At 34.2% G+C, this 12,198-nt stretch overlaps 2 protein-coding genes and 1 non-coding gene across 3 annotated transcripts; 2 read left to right on the top strand and 1 right to left on the bottom strand.

The window, feature by feature from the left end:
• Positions 1 to 926: 926 nt before the first annotated feature.
• On the top strand, positions 927 to 2,806 carry FZY5 (probable indole-3-pyruvate monooxygenase YUCCA5). The gene is made up of 3 exons (NM_001321028.1): positions 927 to 1,693; positions 1,921 to 2,292; positions 2,575 to 2,806. The coding sequence occupies exons 1-3, from the start codon at positions 1,040 to 1,042 to the stop codon at positions 2,797 to 2,799; spliced, it is 1,251 nt and encodes a 416-aa protein (NP_001307957.1). The 5' UTR covers positions 927 to 1,039; the 3' UTR covers positions 2,800 to 2,806.
• A 1,352-nt stretch (positions 2,807 to 4,158) lies between these two features.
• On the bottom strand, positions 4,159 to 4,232 carry TRNAV-AAC (transfer RNA valine (anticodon AAC)). The gene has a single exon. It is a non-coding gene; the product is annotated as a tRNA-Val (tRNA).
• A 1,594-nt stretch (positions 4,233 to 5,826) lies between these two features.
• LOC101265835 (monothiol glutaredoxin-S10) lies at positions 5,827 to 10,546 on the top strand. The gene is made up of 5 exons (XM_010324768.3): positions 5,827 to 6,292; positions 6,394 to 6,467; positions 9,196 to 9,270; positions 9,705 to 9,731; positions 10,161 to 10,546. The coding sequence occupies exons 1-5, from the start codon at positions 5,994 to 5,996 to the stop codon at positions 10,235 to 10,237; spliced, it is 552 nt and encodes a 183-aa protein (XP_010323070.1). The 5' UTR covers positions 5,827 to 5,993; the 3' UTR covers positions 10,238 to 10,546.
• Positions 10,547 to 12,198: the final 1,652 nt, after the last annotated feature.

Below are 12,198 nucleotides of genomic sequence, written 5' to 3'. Positions count from 1 at the left end.
TTAATTTGTAAATAGACAAATGAAATGAAATATTTATTATTGATATAAGAATGAAGTAAAATAAAACGGAGAAATAACTAATAATAGTGTATACAATTAAAAGGAATGTGGAGAAAATTAAGCTCACCCATATGAATACGTTGCACGCATTCTATTTTATTTAGATAGTTGTCGCGAATAACAGAGTTAAAAATTTTATTAAGAAAATTCAACGTTTACTATTCATAATTTTTTAGAAAATAACTTTGATTTTATATATTTAGTATAATTTTTAGTAGGACAAAAGTTATGCATTTCCCCTTGATAGGAAGCAAGGGACCTGCTTCTAACTGTCTGTACTGCATTAACCATCATTAGTTTTGTACACTCACTTAATTACTATTTCTGTCACCTACTTACCATCATGTTAAACATTAGTGTAACTAATTACAGAGTAATGAAATTCAGAATGTGAAAAAAAAAATTAAGCTCACTTGCTTGAATAATTTGTATGCATTGTATTCTGTTACGTTTGGACGATTGTTGTCAATAACGAAATTAGAATTTTCAGGAACTCAACAATTATACAATCATAACAATAACTTTTATCTTAAATATATAATGCATTTTTTTTTTGGGTGAAACCACACTAACTCAGTCAGCCATGCAAGTTACAACAGAGAGAAAAAAAATATAAAGGTCTTAAACAAAAGAAATAATAACCAGAAGCTAAACCCCAGTATAAAAAAATGGAATCAATATTTTAGTAACATTAATTAAGTAACATGAAATAAAATAATTATTATGATAGCTTATGATTTGAGAATGACCCGTCAAAATGCATTAACTGTCACATGCCTCTTTCATATGCCACAGAACAAAATAAAAAATTTAAAATCTTCTATATAATGCCCTTTACACCCCATCTCTCTTCAACAAACAAATTCCATCTATACTTCTATTCTCTCTACACAACAAAGTTTTCTGTTTGGCCTTCTGTTGCTCCGATTCGTTTTAAACAAACAAAAACGCTCACTATTTTCACTTAAAACATACGAAAATGTTTACCTTCTCATCAGAACAAGATTCCGTTTCTCGTAGATGTGTTTGGGTAAATGGCCCTGTAATTGTTGGTGCAGGTCCATCAGGACTAGCTGTAGGAGCTTGCTTACGAGAACAAGGAGTTCCATTTGTCGTTATAGAAAGATCTGACTGTATCGCATCACTGTGGCAAAAACGAACGTACGATCGTTTAAAGCTCCATCTCCCCAAGAAATTCTGCCAATTACCAAAATTCCCATTCCCAAATCACTTCCCTGAGTATCCAACTAAGAGACAATTCATCGAATACCTCGAGCTATATGCTAAACACTTTGACATTAACCCGCAATTCAACGAGTGTGTTCAATCAGCTAAGTACGATGAAACTTGCGGAGTGTGGAGGGTGAAAACTAGTTCACCTAACGGCTTTGAAGTTGAGTACATTTCCCAGTGGCTTGTCGTAGCCACAGGGGAAAATGCTGAGAGAGTTGTGCCTGAAATTGAAGGATTGAAAGAATTTGGAGGTGAAGTGATTCATGCTTGTGATTATAAATCAGGGAAAAATTATAAAGGGAAGAAAGTTGTTGTTGTTGGATGTGGTAATTCTGGAATGGAAGTCTCACTTGATCTTTCAAATCATGGTGCTCAACCATCAATTGTCTGTCGTAGCTCGGTAAGCAGTAGACGAATTCAGAATTTAAATTTGATCCTTTTGAAATTCTAATGATTTTTCAATATTCCCGGTAATTTTTAGTTAAGACGCAGTGGGTCCACCGCGACTTACTGTGTCTAGTTTAAAAAGGGTAAACATTTTTTTAAAAAAACAGAACACACTGACTCTAACTCTTTGTATATACTCTGTTTACTAATGAATTTTTGCTCTGTTTTTTTTTTCTTCAGGTTCATGTTTTGCCAAGAGAAATATGTGGAAAATCAACATTTGAGCTAGCTATGTTAATGATGAAATGGCTGCCTCTTTGGCTAGTTGACAAAATTCTACTTATTCTTGCATGGTTTATTTTGGGAAATATCGAGAATTATGGACTAAAAAGGCCATCAATTGGACCATTAGAACTCAAGAACAAACATGGGAAAACACCAGTTTTAGATATTGGTGCCTTGGAAAAAATTAGATCTGGAAAAGTTAAAGTTGTCCCAGGAATCAAAAAATTTTCATGTGGCACCGTTGAACTTGTCACTGGCGAAAAGCTAGAAATCGACTCTGTTGTTCTTGCTACAGGTTACTGCAGCAATGTTCCTTACTGGCTACAGGTGAGACAATGTCACATTCCTTCTGGAACTTTTTTCAATAACGTTGACAGCTTCGGAAGTTTCTAACCGAATTTAAGTTATATATATCAATAAAATGAAAGAAGCTCAATTGCTCGAACTTTTAAAAAATGTTGCTAGATGTGTATGAACAATAATTTTGAAAAGTTCGAGTTATCATATGTGTACTTGTCAATTTTTTTTTAAGAGTCTGTGCAACATAGCTCGAACTATTCAACTGTTGTTGAAAAGTGTGCTAATGTTAATTTTTGTTATGTGATACAGGAAAGTGAATTTTTCTCCAATAATGGATTTCCGAAAGCACAAATCCCAAATAATTGGAAAGGAAAATCTGGGCTATATGCAATTGGATTTACAAGGAAAGGGCTAGCTGGTGCTTCTGCTGATGCTATAAATATTGCACAAGATATTGGAAAAGTTTACAAAGAAGATCTCAAACAAAAAAAGCAAAAAGTTCCAACACACAGAAGATGCATCTCAACTTTTTAATCCAACTGAAAAATATAAAAAATGAAAAAAAAAAAAAAAAAAGATTACCAAAAATTCCCTTCATTTTTTATAACAGGGGATTTAAGAAAAGAGATGTATAAAATACTTGTGTAAAAAATATATATATACAAAAAGAAAACAGCAGAAGATAGTATATACAGAGAGATCAGCCCTCTCCAAAAAAATTTAAAAATTAAAAAAGCTCAAGTTTTGCTATAGTTTGGGCATTTTACTAGAGGACGAAGAGGCGTTTCTCTTTTTTCTTCCACAAATTTGTTTTTGTTTGTATTGACTTTTCAATTATACAAATTTGTACAATTATTATTGATTATATTTATTACAATGACAAAGATTGTTCTTTTAAAGTTATTAGTACTATTTCATAACATTGTTCTAAATTTCCTGTTGATCTTTCATGACAAATTTAGTACTGATGTTGACCACAAAAAAAAGATGGAAAATAGAAGAGCCGTTTGAATCCGAATTTAAGTAGCTTTTAAGCAATATAGTTGCTAAGCTATAACGAGTCGAGTTACAAACAAGTATTGTGGTGGAATTGCTAAGTACTTGTAGAGTGTTCTCATTGAATTTCCTTAAGTACAGAGTCGCCTTTATTAGAGAGCGTTTTATCCTCAGATGTAAGACTTTTCATCGCAAATCCAAATTAATCGGACTCCAACATAGATAAAAGACACCAAGTAAGAAACAAAAAGGAGTTCAAACCACTTAATTTGAAAGTTACTCTGAATTATGTCAAACACTCCCAAAAAAGAAGAAGCAATGTTTAAGTCCATCCAAACAGCTCTTAGTTGGTACACCAAACATTAACATAAAAATGCATAAAATATTATTCTGATATTTAAAACAAAGTTGAACGTGAAGGGTGTTTATCATTTATGCGGCCTCTGTTGTCCTCTCTGACATTTGCACATTATAATCATCCGAAGAAAAAACTCCTATTCTAGAAAATACTGGTTCCATTAGTTGAAGAAAATGACACTTCAATTTCCATTATTTGTGTACGTTAAAAAGACACTGATAAAAACACGTACAGCTGCAGAAAGAATATTGTGCTATTTCTCTATGTTCTTTTCAAGTCATATTCAATACAGTCATATGAGAGTTTTGAAAGCAATCTGTCATCATTTCGAACACCCTAGCATACACATTATTGGTTAAACAAAGGGAAAAAAAAAGATCATGACACTTGATCTGATCATGAATTCAAAATAATTGTATAAATGGTCCCGACCCACAATTTTTATTTTCATCATAATAACGTGTGTATTAAAAACACTAAGCTCGGGTTTAAGATTTGAAAATCGTGAATCGAGTAAAACAAATTTAAAAAACCCAAACTGGCGTCGCCCGGACTCGAACCGGAGACCTTCAGTGTGTTAGACTGACGTGATAACCAACTACACCACGACACCAAGTTGTTGGGTTTTGGTTTGTATTTATATATTAACGACTACTACAACCTTCTTTTTTTTTTTTTTGCTTTACGCGGGTGTTTTTTACTGAATCAATGAATACAAAATATGTAACTTCACACGTAAATTTTAATCGATTATTCAAAGGTTAAATAACATTATTGCTTTAATATGTTATATTAGTTTGCTTATTCTAGAGAATTTACCGAGTGTGAAGTTATTTTTGTGCTTATTCAATTTTCAACAATGCTTTTTCATTATCATATCTAGTATTTAAAATTTACTACCGTTGAATATATATTATTATCAAAATTGAAATGAATTTTTTAGATATAAGAGATCGATCACTTTAGTTTAATTTTTTTCTTTGATCGACCACTTTAATTTGTCCTTTCTCTGGAAGGAGAAGGACCCTTTGAAAATGTTTCTCATCCACAGAAACTAGCCTATGTAAGAATGTCAGCAACACCAGAAATGTAGTTATCATTTATCAATAAATTAAAGAGTGGTTAGATTTCCATCTAACTTAAGTGGTCCATTTTTTTACACCTAGAGTTGAGCAAGAAGTTTATACAATATTTTAGTACTTTTTAGTTAGAAACTCATATGTAATACATCTCTGAAATTAAGTCAATTGTTGTTCAAGTTTGAATGATTCAAGTTTAGTCATTTTTGTTCAAAGTTCAAGTACATGCTACTGAAGTTTAAGCATAAAGTAATGAACTTCAATCATATATAACTGAAGTTTAGACAATAACAACCGAAGTCCTATTATTTTGCAAGAACTTATGATATAAATACATGAACTTCACTCGTAGATAACTTTAGACGCCATACAAAGTAAATGGCTACGTTTGAAATGGCAGTCCCATAAAATTTTGACAATTTTGGAAAACTCTCTTATTCAACTTGAGGCCTATATACTAACTAGGCCTCTAATTCATCTGTCACTGAAGCCCACTGACTTCTCATTTTTGGGCCTTAACTTCACACATATATTATTATTGAAGTTCTGTCATTTTTATTATCTGGATGTAAATGTTTAAACTTTAGTTATAGGTAACTACAAAGAGTACAACATATTCATTTGAAATTATGCTTGACAACTCCCATCGATAAAATATTTTTATTACATATTTTCAAATTAAAATTTAGAATTTATTTTGCAGGTGTCTTTGGATTGCCAAAATGGAGATACGATAAGTATTTAAAATATATCATTTTTTTCATTATATCAATTAAACATAATTATTGTAAAACCTTAGGTTTGTTCCAATTAGAAATGATGTATATAATTGAACAAGATCTAAATATTTGTTATAATTAATTTATTTATGTAACAAATACTTGAGGAACTACCAAGGGTTGTAGTGGAAGGTTAAGTATTTTTTCTTTTTCAAATAAGAGGTCTTTGATTTGAAATTGCTTTTTTAAAATAGTGTTTATCGTGGATATAGAATTTTTTTGGTGTGAATTCAAATCTAATCAACTCTAATATGAGTGTGAACAAGAAACGAAATAAAATTAAATTAAAAATAAAAAATAAAATTGAGAACGACATTTTTCTCTCCAAATTTTGAATAAAAAAATGTCCAATTTACTAGTATCAAATTTCCGTATTTTATAGAGTTCTTAATTTGATTATTATCTTTAGCTGAATTAAAAAACTGAATCACGTGAATTTATCAACAATACAAAAGAAAAGAAAATCTCAACAACTGAACTGAACTGAACTGAACAAAGCTTCTCCAAAAAATAAAAATGGCTGCCACTATGAGTTTGACTAAAAACTTCACTACCTTTTCTATTCCTCAATCCTTTCACCCTCAAAATGGAACTCAAATTGGCCGGCACTTACAGCGCATTCCCAATTCCAATTACAGTGTTCCAAGTGTCAGATTACACAGATTTGGGTCCAGAATCGAAAACGATGGTCCCCGAAAAATCGGCCGGGTGCAGATTCGAGCGATGTCGGGTTCATTCGGGTCCCGATTGGAGGAGAGCGTGAAAAAGACTATTACGGAAAACCCAGTAGTTGTCTACTCCAAGAGTTGGTGTTCGTAAGTTGTAAAATTAATATCTCGTATGAAATTGGAATTCGATGACTAATTGTCTAATTTCTGAGTGAATTTTGAAGTGTTCTTTAAATTTGTTACAAAAGGTACTCAACTGAGGTGAAAGTTTTGTTCAAGAGACTTGGTGTAGATCCTCTTGTTATTGAATTGGACGAAATGGGTAAGTTTCTCCAAACTCAAGTACTTTTACCTGTACATCTTCTGTTCAAGCTTTATGATTTCATGATTTGGGGAAAAAATGTTTACTTTGTCTTGGAATTATATTTTTTGCTTAATGTGAATTGAGAATGTGATATTTATAATGTTTTATGTAGAAAAAATTTAGGATGATTGCTGTGAATCTGAAGTTAAGGGCTTATATGCAGATATGACTTTGAAGCTAAGATTATTAATGAGTTGAATACTCACAGATGGAAATACCTATAGATAGTCTACTAGCATTGTTTATTTTGGTTACATAAAAAACAGTTGAGTACTTGAGTTCAAGTTCCCGATAAATTAGTAAGCCAATTGATGTTAGGTAGGCAGATTGCTATCCTTCTGCAAAACCAATGTTGTTAAACAAGCGGAATGTTTGTGATGCAAAATTATTAGTTCTGGTTGTTTCCACGTAATCCTCAAATATAAGACAAGAAATTCCATTACCCATGGCCAAAATGCTTGTTGCTATTGCCTTTTTACACTGTTTGTTCACCGAGGTCCTTCCAGAAACAATCTCTCTACCTTCTCAAAGGTATGGGTAAGGTCTGGGTACACTCTACCTCTCTGGACCCCATCTGTGGGTTACACTGGGTCTGTTGTTGAACGAGAAACATTTGTGGATAATGGTCTTTAAGCATATGGGTGAGCTTGCATTTGCATTGTCTAGACTATATTTTCTGTTTAACTAGGCTTGAACCTTATGATATCTGCCAAGACTGGTGCCTACAGTGGAGAGAGAAGTAAAAGGGAATTTTTTGATGAAGTAAGTAGGATATCCTAAAGGTAACATTACCAGTTTCAAAAAATGAAGAAGAGTACGATATCATAAAGATATCAAGCAGTAGCAATGAAATTACAGGCGGAAGAGTTGATCAGCTCATCTATAGTTGAAGTCTAACAAACTAGAGAGCTGATGTAATCCAAAAACAAGCCAGAGTTATTAACAGGCGAAAATCTAGCCCAACCAAAAAGATTAACCAAACATCTAGACTTCAGGGAGCAGCTTGAAGTTGATAACCCATCAAAACATGTGTGGATTCTTTCAGTCCAAAATTCCAAATGCACCAGAAAATGCTTGCAGGTACCATTTTCCACATTATCCTGATGGTTTTGTCAACTTTCTTTTGTGTTCCAGCTCACATAGGCGTCTCTGACAGTGAAAGGCATAGTCCACTTCAAACCAAACTGGGGAACATGTTCCAGAAATCTGTAGCCTTTGGAAAGTGAAAGATTAGGTTGTTGATGGATTTTGAATCAGCTCGGCACATGTAACACCTGTTTTTTAGCTAGCTTCTAAGGCCATAGGTCAATCATGATACTGTTGGAGCACATAGCTCCATAACCTTTCTTGACTGTGTATGTTCTATCCATACAGCTGCCCCATTTTAATTTCTCTCTCAACTGTGTGTTGATGGCGTATTTCTCTGGCACTTACAGCATGTGTATGAGTTCATCAACTTATAAGTCCTGCATATTCCTCCTATGATTCAGGTTCCATTAGGCGTTCTCTTTATTTCGTGCAACGAAGGATTCTGGACTGCCTATTACAATGAAGATGTTTGTAAAAGCTTCCTTTAGTGTTGAGTCCCATATACATTTATCTATCCAGAATTTTGTGTAATAATCATCATATCGTGGTTGAGCCTCCCATATTTTGCTGCAATGATTTCTTTCTGTAAGACAGAAACCTCTTGACTGTACCTCCAGAGTCCAGTGCCATTTCATCAGCACGCTCTTGTTATATAGTGATAGGTCCTTGATTCCAAGTCCACCAATTTCTTTGGGAAACATGACTTTAGACCATTTCATGAAGTGGATCTTGTTGTTAAGGTTGCTGCCTTCCCATAAGAATTTACATCTTATAGTGTCTAGCTGTTGGGGCCTTTATTGAGAGGAGCAAAAGGGCCTTTACCTTGGAAGTTATATTCTAGTCACAGTACAAAGGCAAAAAGTTCTTGTGCTTAGAACCTTAGGAGTATATCAATCATATTATTTTGTGGAGTCCGTCTAGTTGGCTAGATGATGGTCAATTGTGAGAGCTTAAAGTTCATCAGCTTTCCTTCAACTTTGGTTGTGGTGTGTGCAACTTATTTAGAAAACCAAATGTGAGCAAGCACCCTCCCATCTTGCATGGAGTAGTTTCATCCACATCAGTAGGCTACAGCTCTGTTTGGGAAATTTGATAAAGTTCACTTGGAAGAGGTAGTCCGTAATTTACATGAATTATCTGTCTTTTAATGCATGTCTCCTTTTACCATGTCTTAAAATATCAGTGAGATTGTGACCCCAAAATTCCAATGTTATTGATGGTACAAAATTGCAATCCACAGATGAGGGTAGCAACATGCAACCTTTTGTTGCAAGTAGAACTGTTATCAAACAAAGAGGAGAAGTTCTGAAATTGTGCTGTTTCTCATAATGTTAGTTAACCATGAGTGCATGTTGGGCTTTTTATATTCTTCTACTACCACAGTCACAGACTTGGGTAAAAAGAGATCTAATAGACTTGGGTAAAGTGCGTGCACAGTTCACTAGAAGTCTTAGTAGTTCATTTTGATTATCTGCACTCTGAATTTATTTCCCGTTATCAAAGATTATCTAAGTTGCAACTGTGGCATTTCATGCTCTAGTCATATTCAAATGTATACTTTATGTAATAAGTTGATGTTATCTCTAAATTGTTTCAGGTCCCCAAGGACCACAACTGCAGAAAGTACTGGAAAGGCTTACTGGACAGCATACGGTTCCCAATGTATTCATTGGTAAGAAATGTTGGTATCGTAGAGTTGTTGATCTCTACAAGTGTTTGGATATGACAACAAATTGTTGGAGTTTATCTATTTTTTATGGGAGCTTCCTGAATTTATATAATTCTATATGTAATAAGCAGATAATTTTCTTTGATGACCGAGAAATCTTTCTTTCATTAAAAAATCCATCTAGAGCCAACCCTTTGGATCAGCTGCAATCCTTGAAACTCGGGGATGATCTCACCCCTCTACATAATAATGAACAAAAAATTATTTATATGTGAAACTTTCAGAAGTAATAGATGTCTTCTTGAAGAGTAAGCATACTGCCACTGAATGAAGAGAGTTGCCAGTTTACAAATTTTGGTGGCATTTGCTGCTGATTTTTATTTTGTGTTTTTTGTGAAGGACTTCTAATAAATGACGTCTTTTTTTATTATGACCAGGGGCCAAACACATAGGTGGTTGCACAGGTACATTCTCTGATTGATTTTTTGCTTTCACCATATATTTGCAGACACAGTAATGCTATTCTGCATTTATTCCTTGAAAATAATTATTTGACTTGATTCCCAACATTATAACCTATTTGTATGACATTCTGGTCTTTGATTTAAGAACTATAGTTATTAGATACCTTCTGCAGACTGTTTTAGCAATGTGGATTACTTTAAAATTGAGTGGTTGGCATTTTATGTCCTTCCAACAAAAATGTGCTGAATTAGTGAAAATAAAGGCATTATAGTTGACTGGACAGTAGTGTACTTTTTCAAGGTAAGTTTGTAGGCATTCCTTGCAATCTGTGCATTACTACTGTTGAAAGATTGAATAACATATCATAATTGTTGGAATATGAAAAAACTTGTTGAATGAATTGCATTACTCTTTTTTTTTGGGTGCAGACACGATTAAGCTGTATCGGAAAGGAGAACTTGAATCTTTGCTATCGGAAGCTAAAGCTGGGAAAACAGAGAGCTAGGCCCTCTTGAGCTATCCATGCCAAGTGATCCTATCTCATGCTCTCCTTGTACGCATTATTCTTCCAGATCTCTGATATATTTATTATGTTGTTCCATTACAAGTAAATCTTGCTTCTGATTGGGAAACTCATTGTTGAAGCAGGAATCTATGTTGATATAACTTCATTCATGAGTTTATTACTGAATTTCTTCCTTCCTCAAAGACTGGTTTTGTACTTTGCAATATTGACCAGCACTTGCACTTTTCTTATTTATGAGAAACTATATCAATTGAAAACGAAATAAGAATTTGGTGTTTGTCTGTCAAATAAGCTTATTTGAAACTTCAAGTAAAGATGCATCATGCATACTGAAGTTGATTGATTAAAATTTTGTCCACAGTAAAATTACTTATTAAACATTTGGCCTGAGCAGAGATGTGTATAAATGTATCTTGCATGCTGAAGTTGATTGATTGAATTTGTTTGCGGTGAAATTACTTATTAAACATTGGTCCAGAACCAAGATGCATATAAATTCTGTCATTGGCCTTTTCCAGTAAGGGGGAACGTATCAATTAAATAATTACAGTTAGAATAAAAGAGAAGATTGCTAAAGCTACTAAACTTATTGAGAAGACTCAGTCTGAGGCTGCATGGTTGTACTTTTATGGTGCATAAGACATTCGCCGGGACACCCTGAAGATTCCAGCCTTCTTTTTTCGACTACTTGATCTTGGGATCAAGAGGACTGACTTCTCTGTTTGCTCCCGATGGAATTGCTATACTACTTATGCTATTTTTCTGATGTTCACTGCCGATCAGAATGAGGATATGGAAACTGTAGCATACCCTGAGAGGTGTGGATGGTTTTTTGTTTCATTCCAAATGAACAAGGTTAGGTTTAGCTGTGTTCCAGTCTGCCAGATGGATTCAAGCTGCTACCGGAATAGGTTCAAGCTGAACATGTCTTGGTTCGCCTGAAAAGATTAGGTGTAGATTACCACTATCAGTACAGAGGTTGAATGTTCTTCTGTCTTTAAAGCTCACTCAGAAAACAGTGCTTTAAATGTGAATTACAGACCACATTCCTCTCATGAAGAGTACCAAAAATGAAGATTCTTTCAGCAAAGGGATTTAAGACCACATCCCTCTCATGAAGAGTACCAAAAAAGAAGATTCTTTCAGCTAAGGGATTTGAAGGAATCAAAGACCTTCTATCTACAAGTTTGTAGTGTCCTTAAAACAAAATTGGAATAGTCTGAGTACCTATATTTGGGTATTATCAAGGTAGTTGTCTAGTTCATGAGCCTCAACTTTGAGTATGGTCATTCCTCTACCTCAGGGTGTATTGCTCTGTTGATAAGTGCATCTATTGTGAATGCCATTCCTTATTGTGTTCGTCTAACCTTCTGACTATATGCCTGATTTGTTGCTGCGTCCCTTAATCTCCCTCCTTTCTCATGCGATACCCTTAGCCTAAGATATGTTGTAAGTAGGTATGGTGTGTCTGTTTTTAATTACTCAGCCTTACCAGTCTTCTTGGGTCTTGAGACGGTAGTTATCTGCGAGCATTCATTTCTCCTATCTGTAATGAATTGATAGTCAAACGTCAACAATCCGTCTCTTTTGAATTCAGCTATAGCTTTCTCTTCTAGAGTCGAGCAGTCTGATCATGATAGCTCGTCTCGAGCCTTGATCCCTTGTTCTAGTGATGTTCAATAACAAATAAATCCGCTAAGCAAGGATTTATTGGAGAGGTATTGCATAGTTTCTGGGATTTCCTACTTCAAGTATGAAGAAGGGTAAGCCAAATGTGAATTTGACCAGCAATAGCTTAAAATTGACTAGCTAGTGATTTGTGGAGATTCAGGGTATGTTGTCTACGTTATATACTCTCTTGGGGTGTAGCATTATCTTGGACCCTGCTCGACTGCCTGAACGCAGAATGTTTTCTGCACCGAACTGCCCTCTTTTATATG

Source organism: Solanum lycopersicum, chromosome 6 (genome assembly GCF_036512215.1).
Source record: "Solanum lycopersicum chromosome 6, SLM_r2.1".
In the NCBI taxonomy this organism is placed as follows: domain Eukaryota; kingdom Viridiplantae; phylum Streptophyta; class Magnoliopsida; order Solanales; family Solanaceae; genus Solanum; species Solanum lycopersicum.
This window is presented reverse-complemented; position numbering and strand designations above follow the sequence as displayed.

What these genes read in the sequence shown, in the direction of transcription:
- FZY5 (NM_001321028.1), top strand. Translation starts at nt 1,040, where the DNA reads ATGTTTACCTTCTCATCAGAACAAGATTCCGTTTCTCGTAGATGTGTT. An exon ending in CAATTGTCTGTCGTAGCTCG is followed by an intron (nt 1,694 to 1,920) that starts GTAAGCAGTAGA and finishes TTTTTTCTTCAG; the next exon opens with GTTCATGTTTTGCCAAGAGA. An exon ending in ATGTTCCTTACTGGCTACAG is followed by an intron (nt 2,293 to 2,574) that starts GTGAGACAATGT and finishes TATGTGATACAG; the next exon opens with GAAAGTGAATTTTTCTCCAA.
- LOC101265835 (XM_010324768.3), top strand. Translation starts at nt 5,994, where the DNA reads ATGGCTGCCACTATGAGTTTGACTAAAAACTTCACTACCTTTTCTATT. An exon ending in TACTCCAAGAGTTGGTGTTC is followed by an intron (nt 6,293 to 6,393) that starts GTAAGTTGTAAA and finishes TTGTTACAAAAG; the next exon opens with GTACTCAACTGAGGTGAAAG. An exon ending in ACACATAGGTGGTTGCACAG is followed by an intron (nt 9,732 to 10,160) that starts GTACATTCTCTG and finishes TTTTGGGTGCAG; the next exon opens with ACACGATTAAGCTGTATCGG.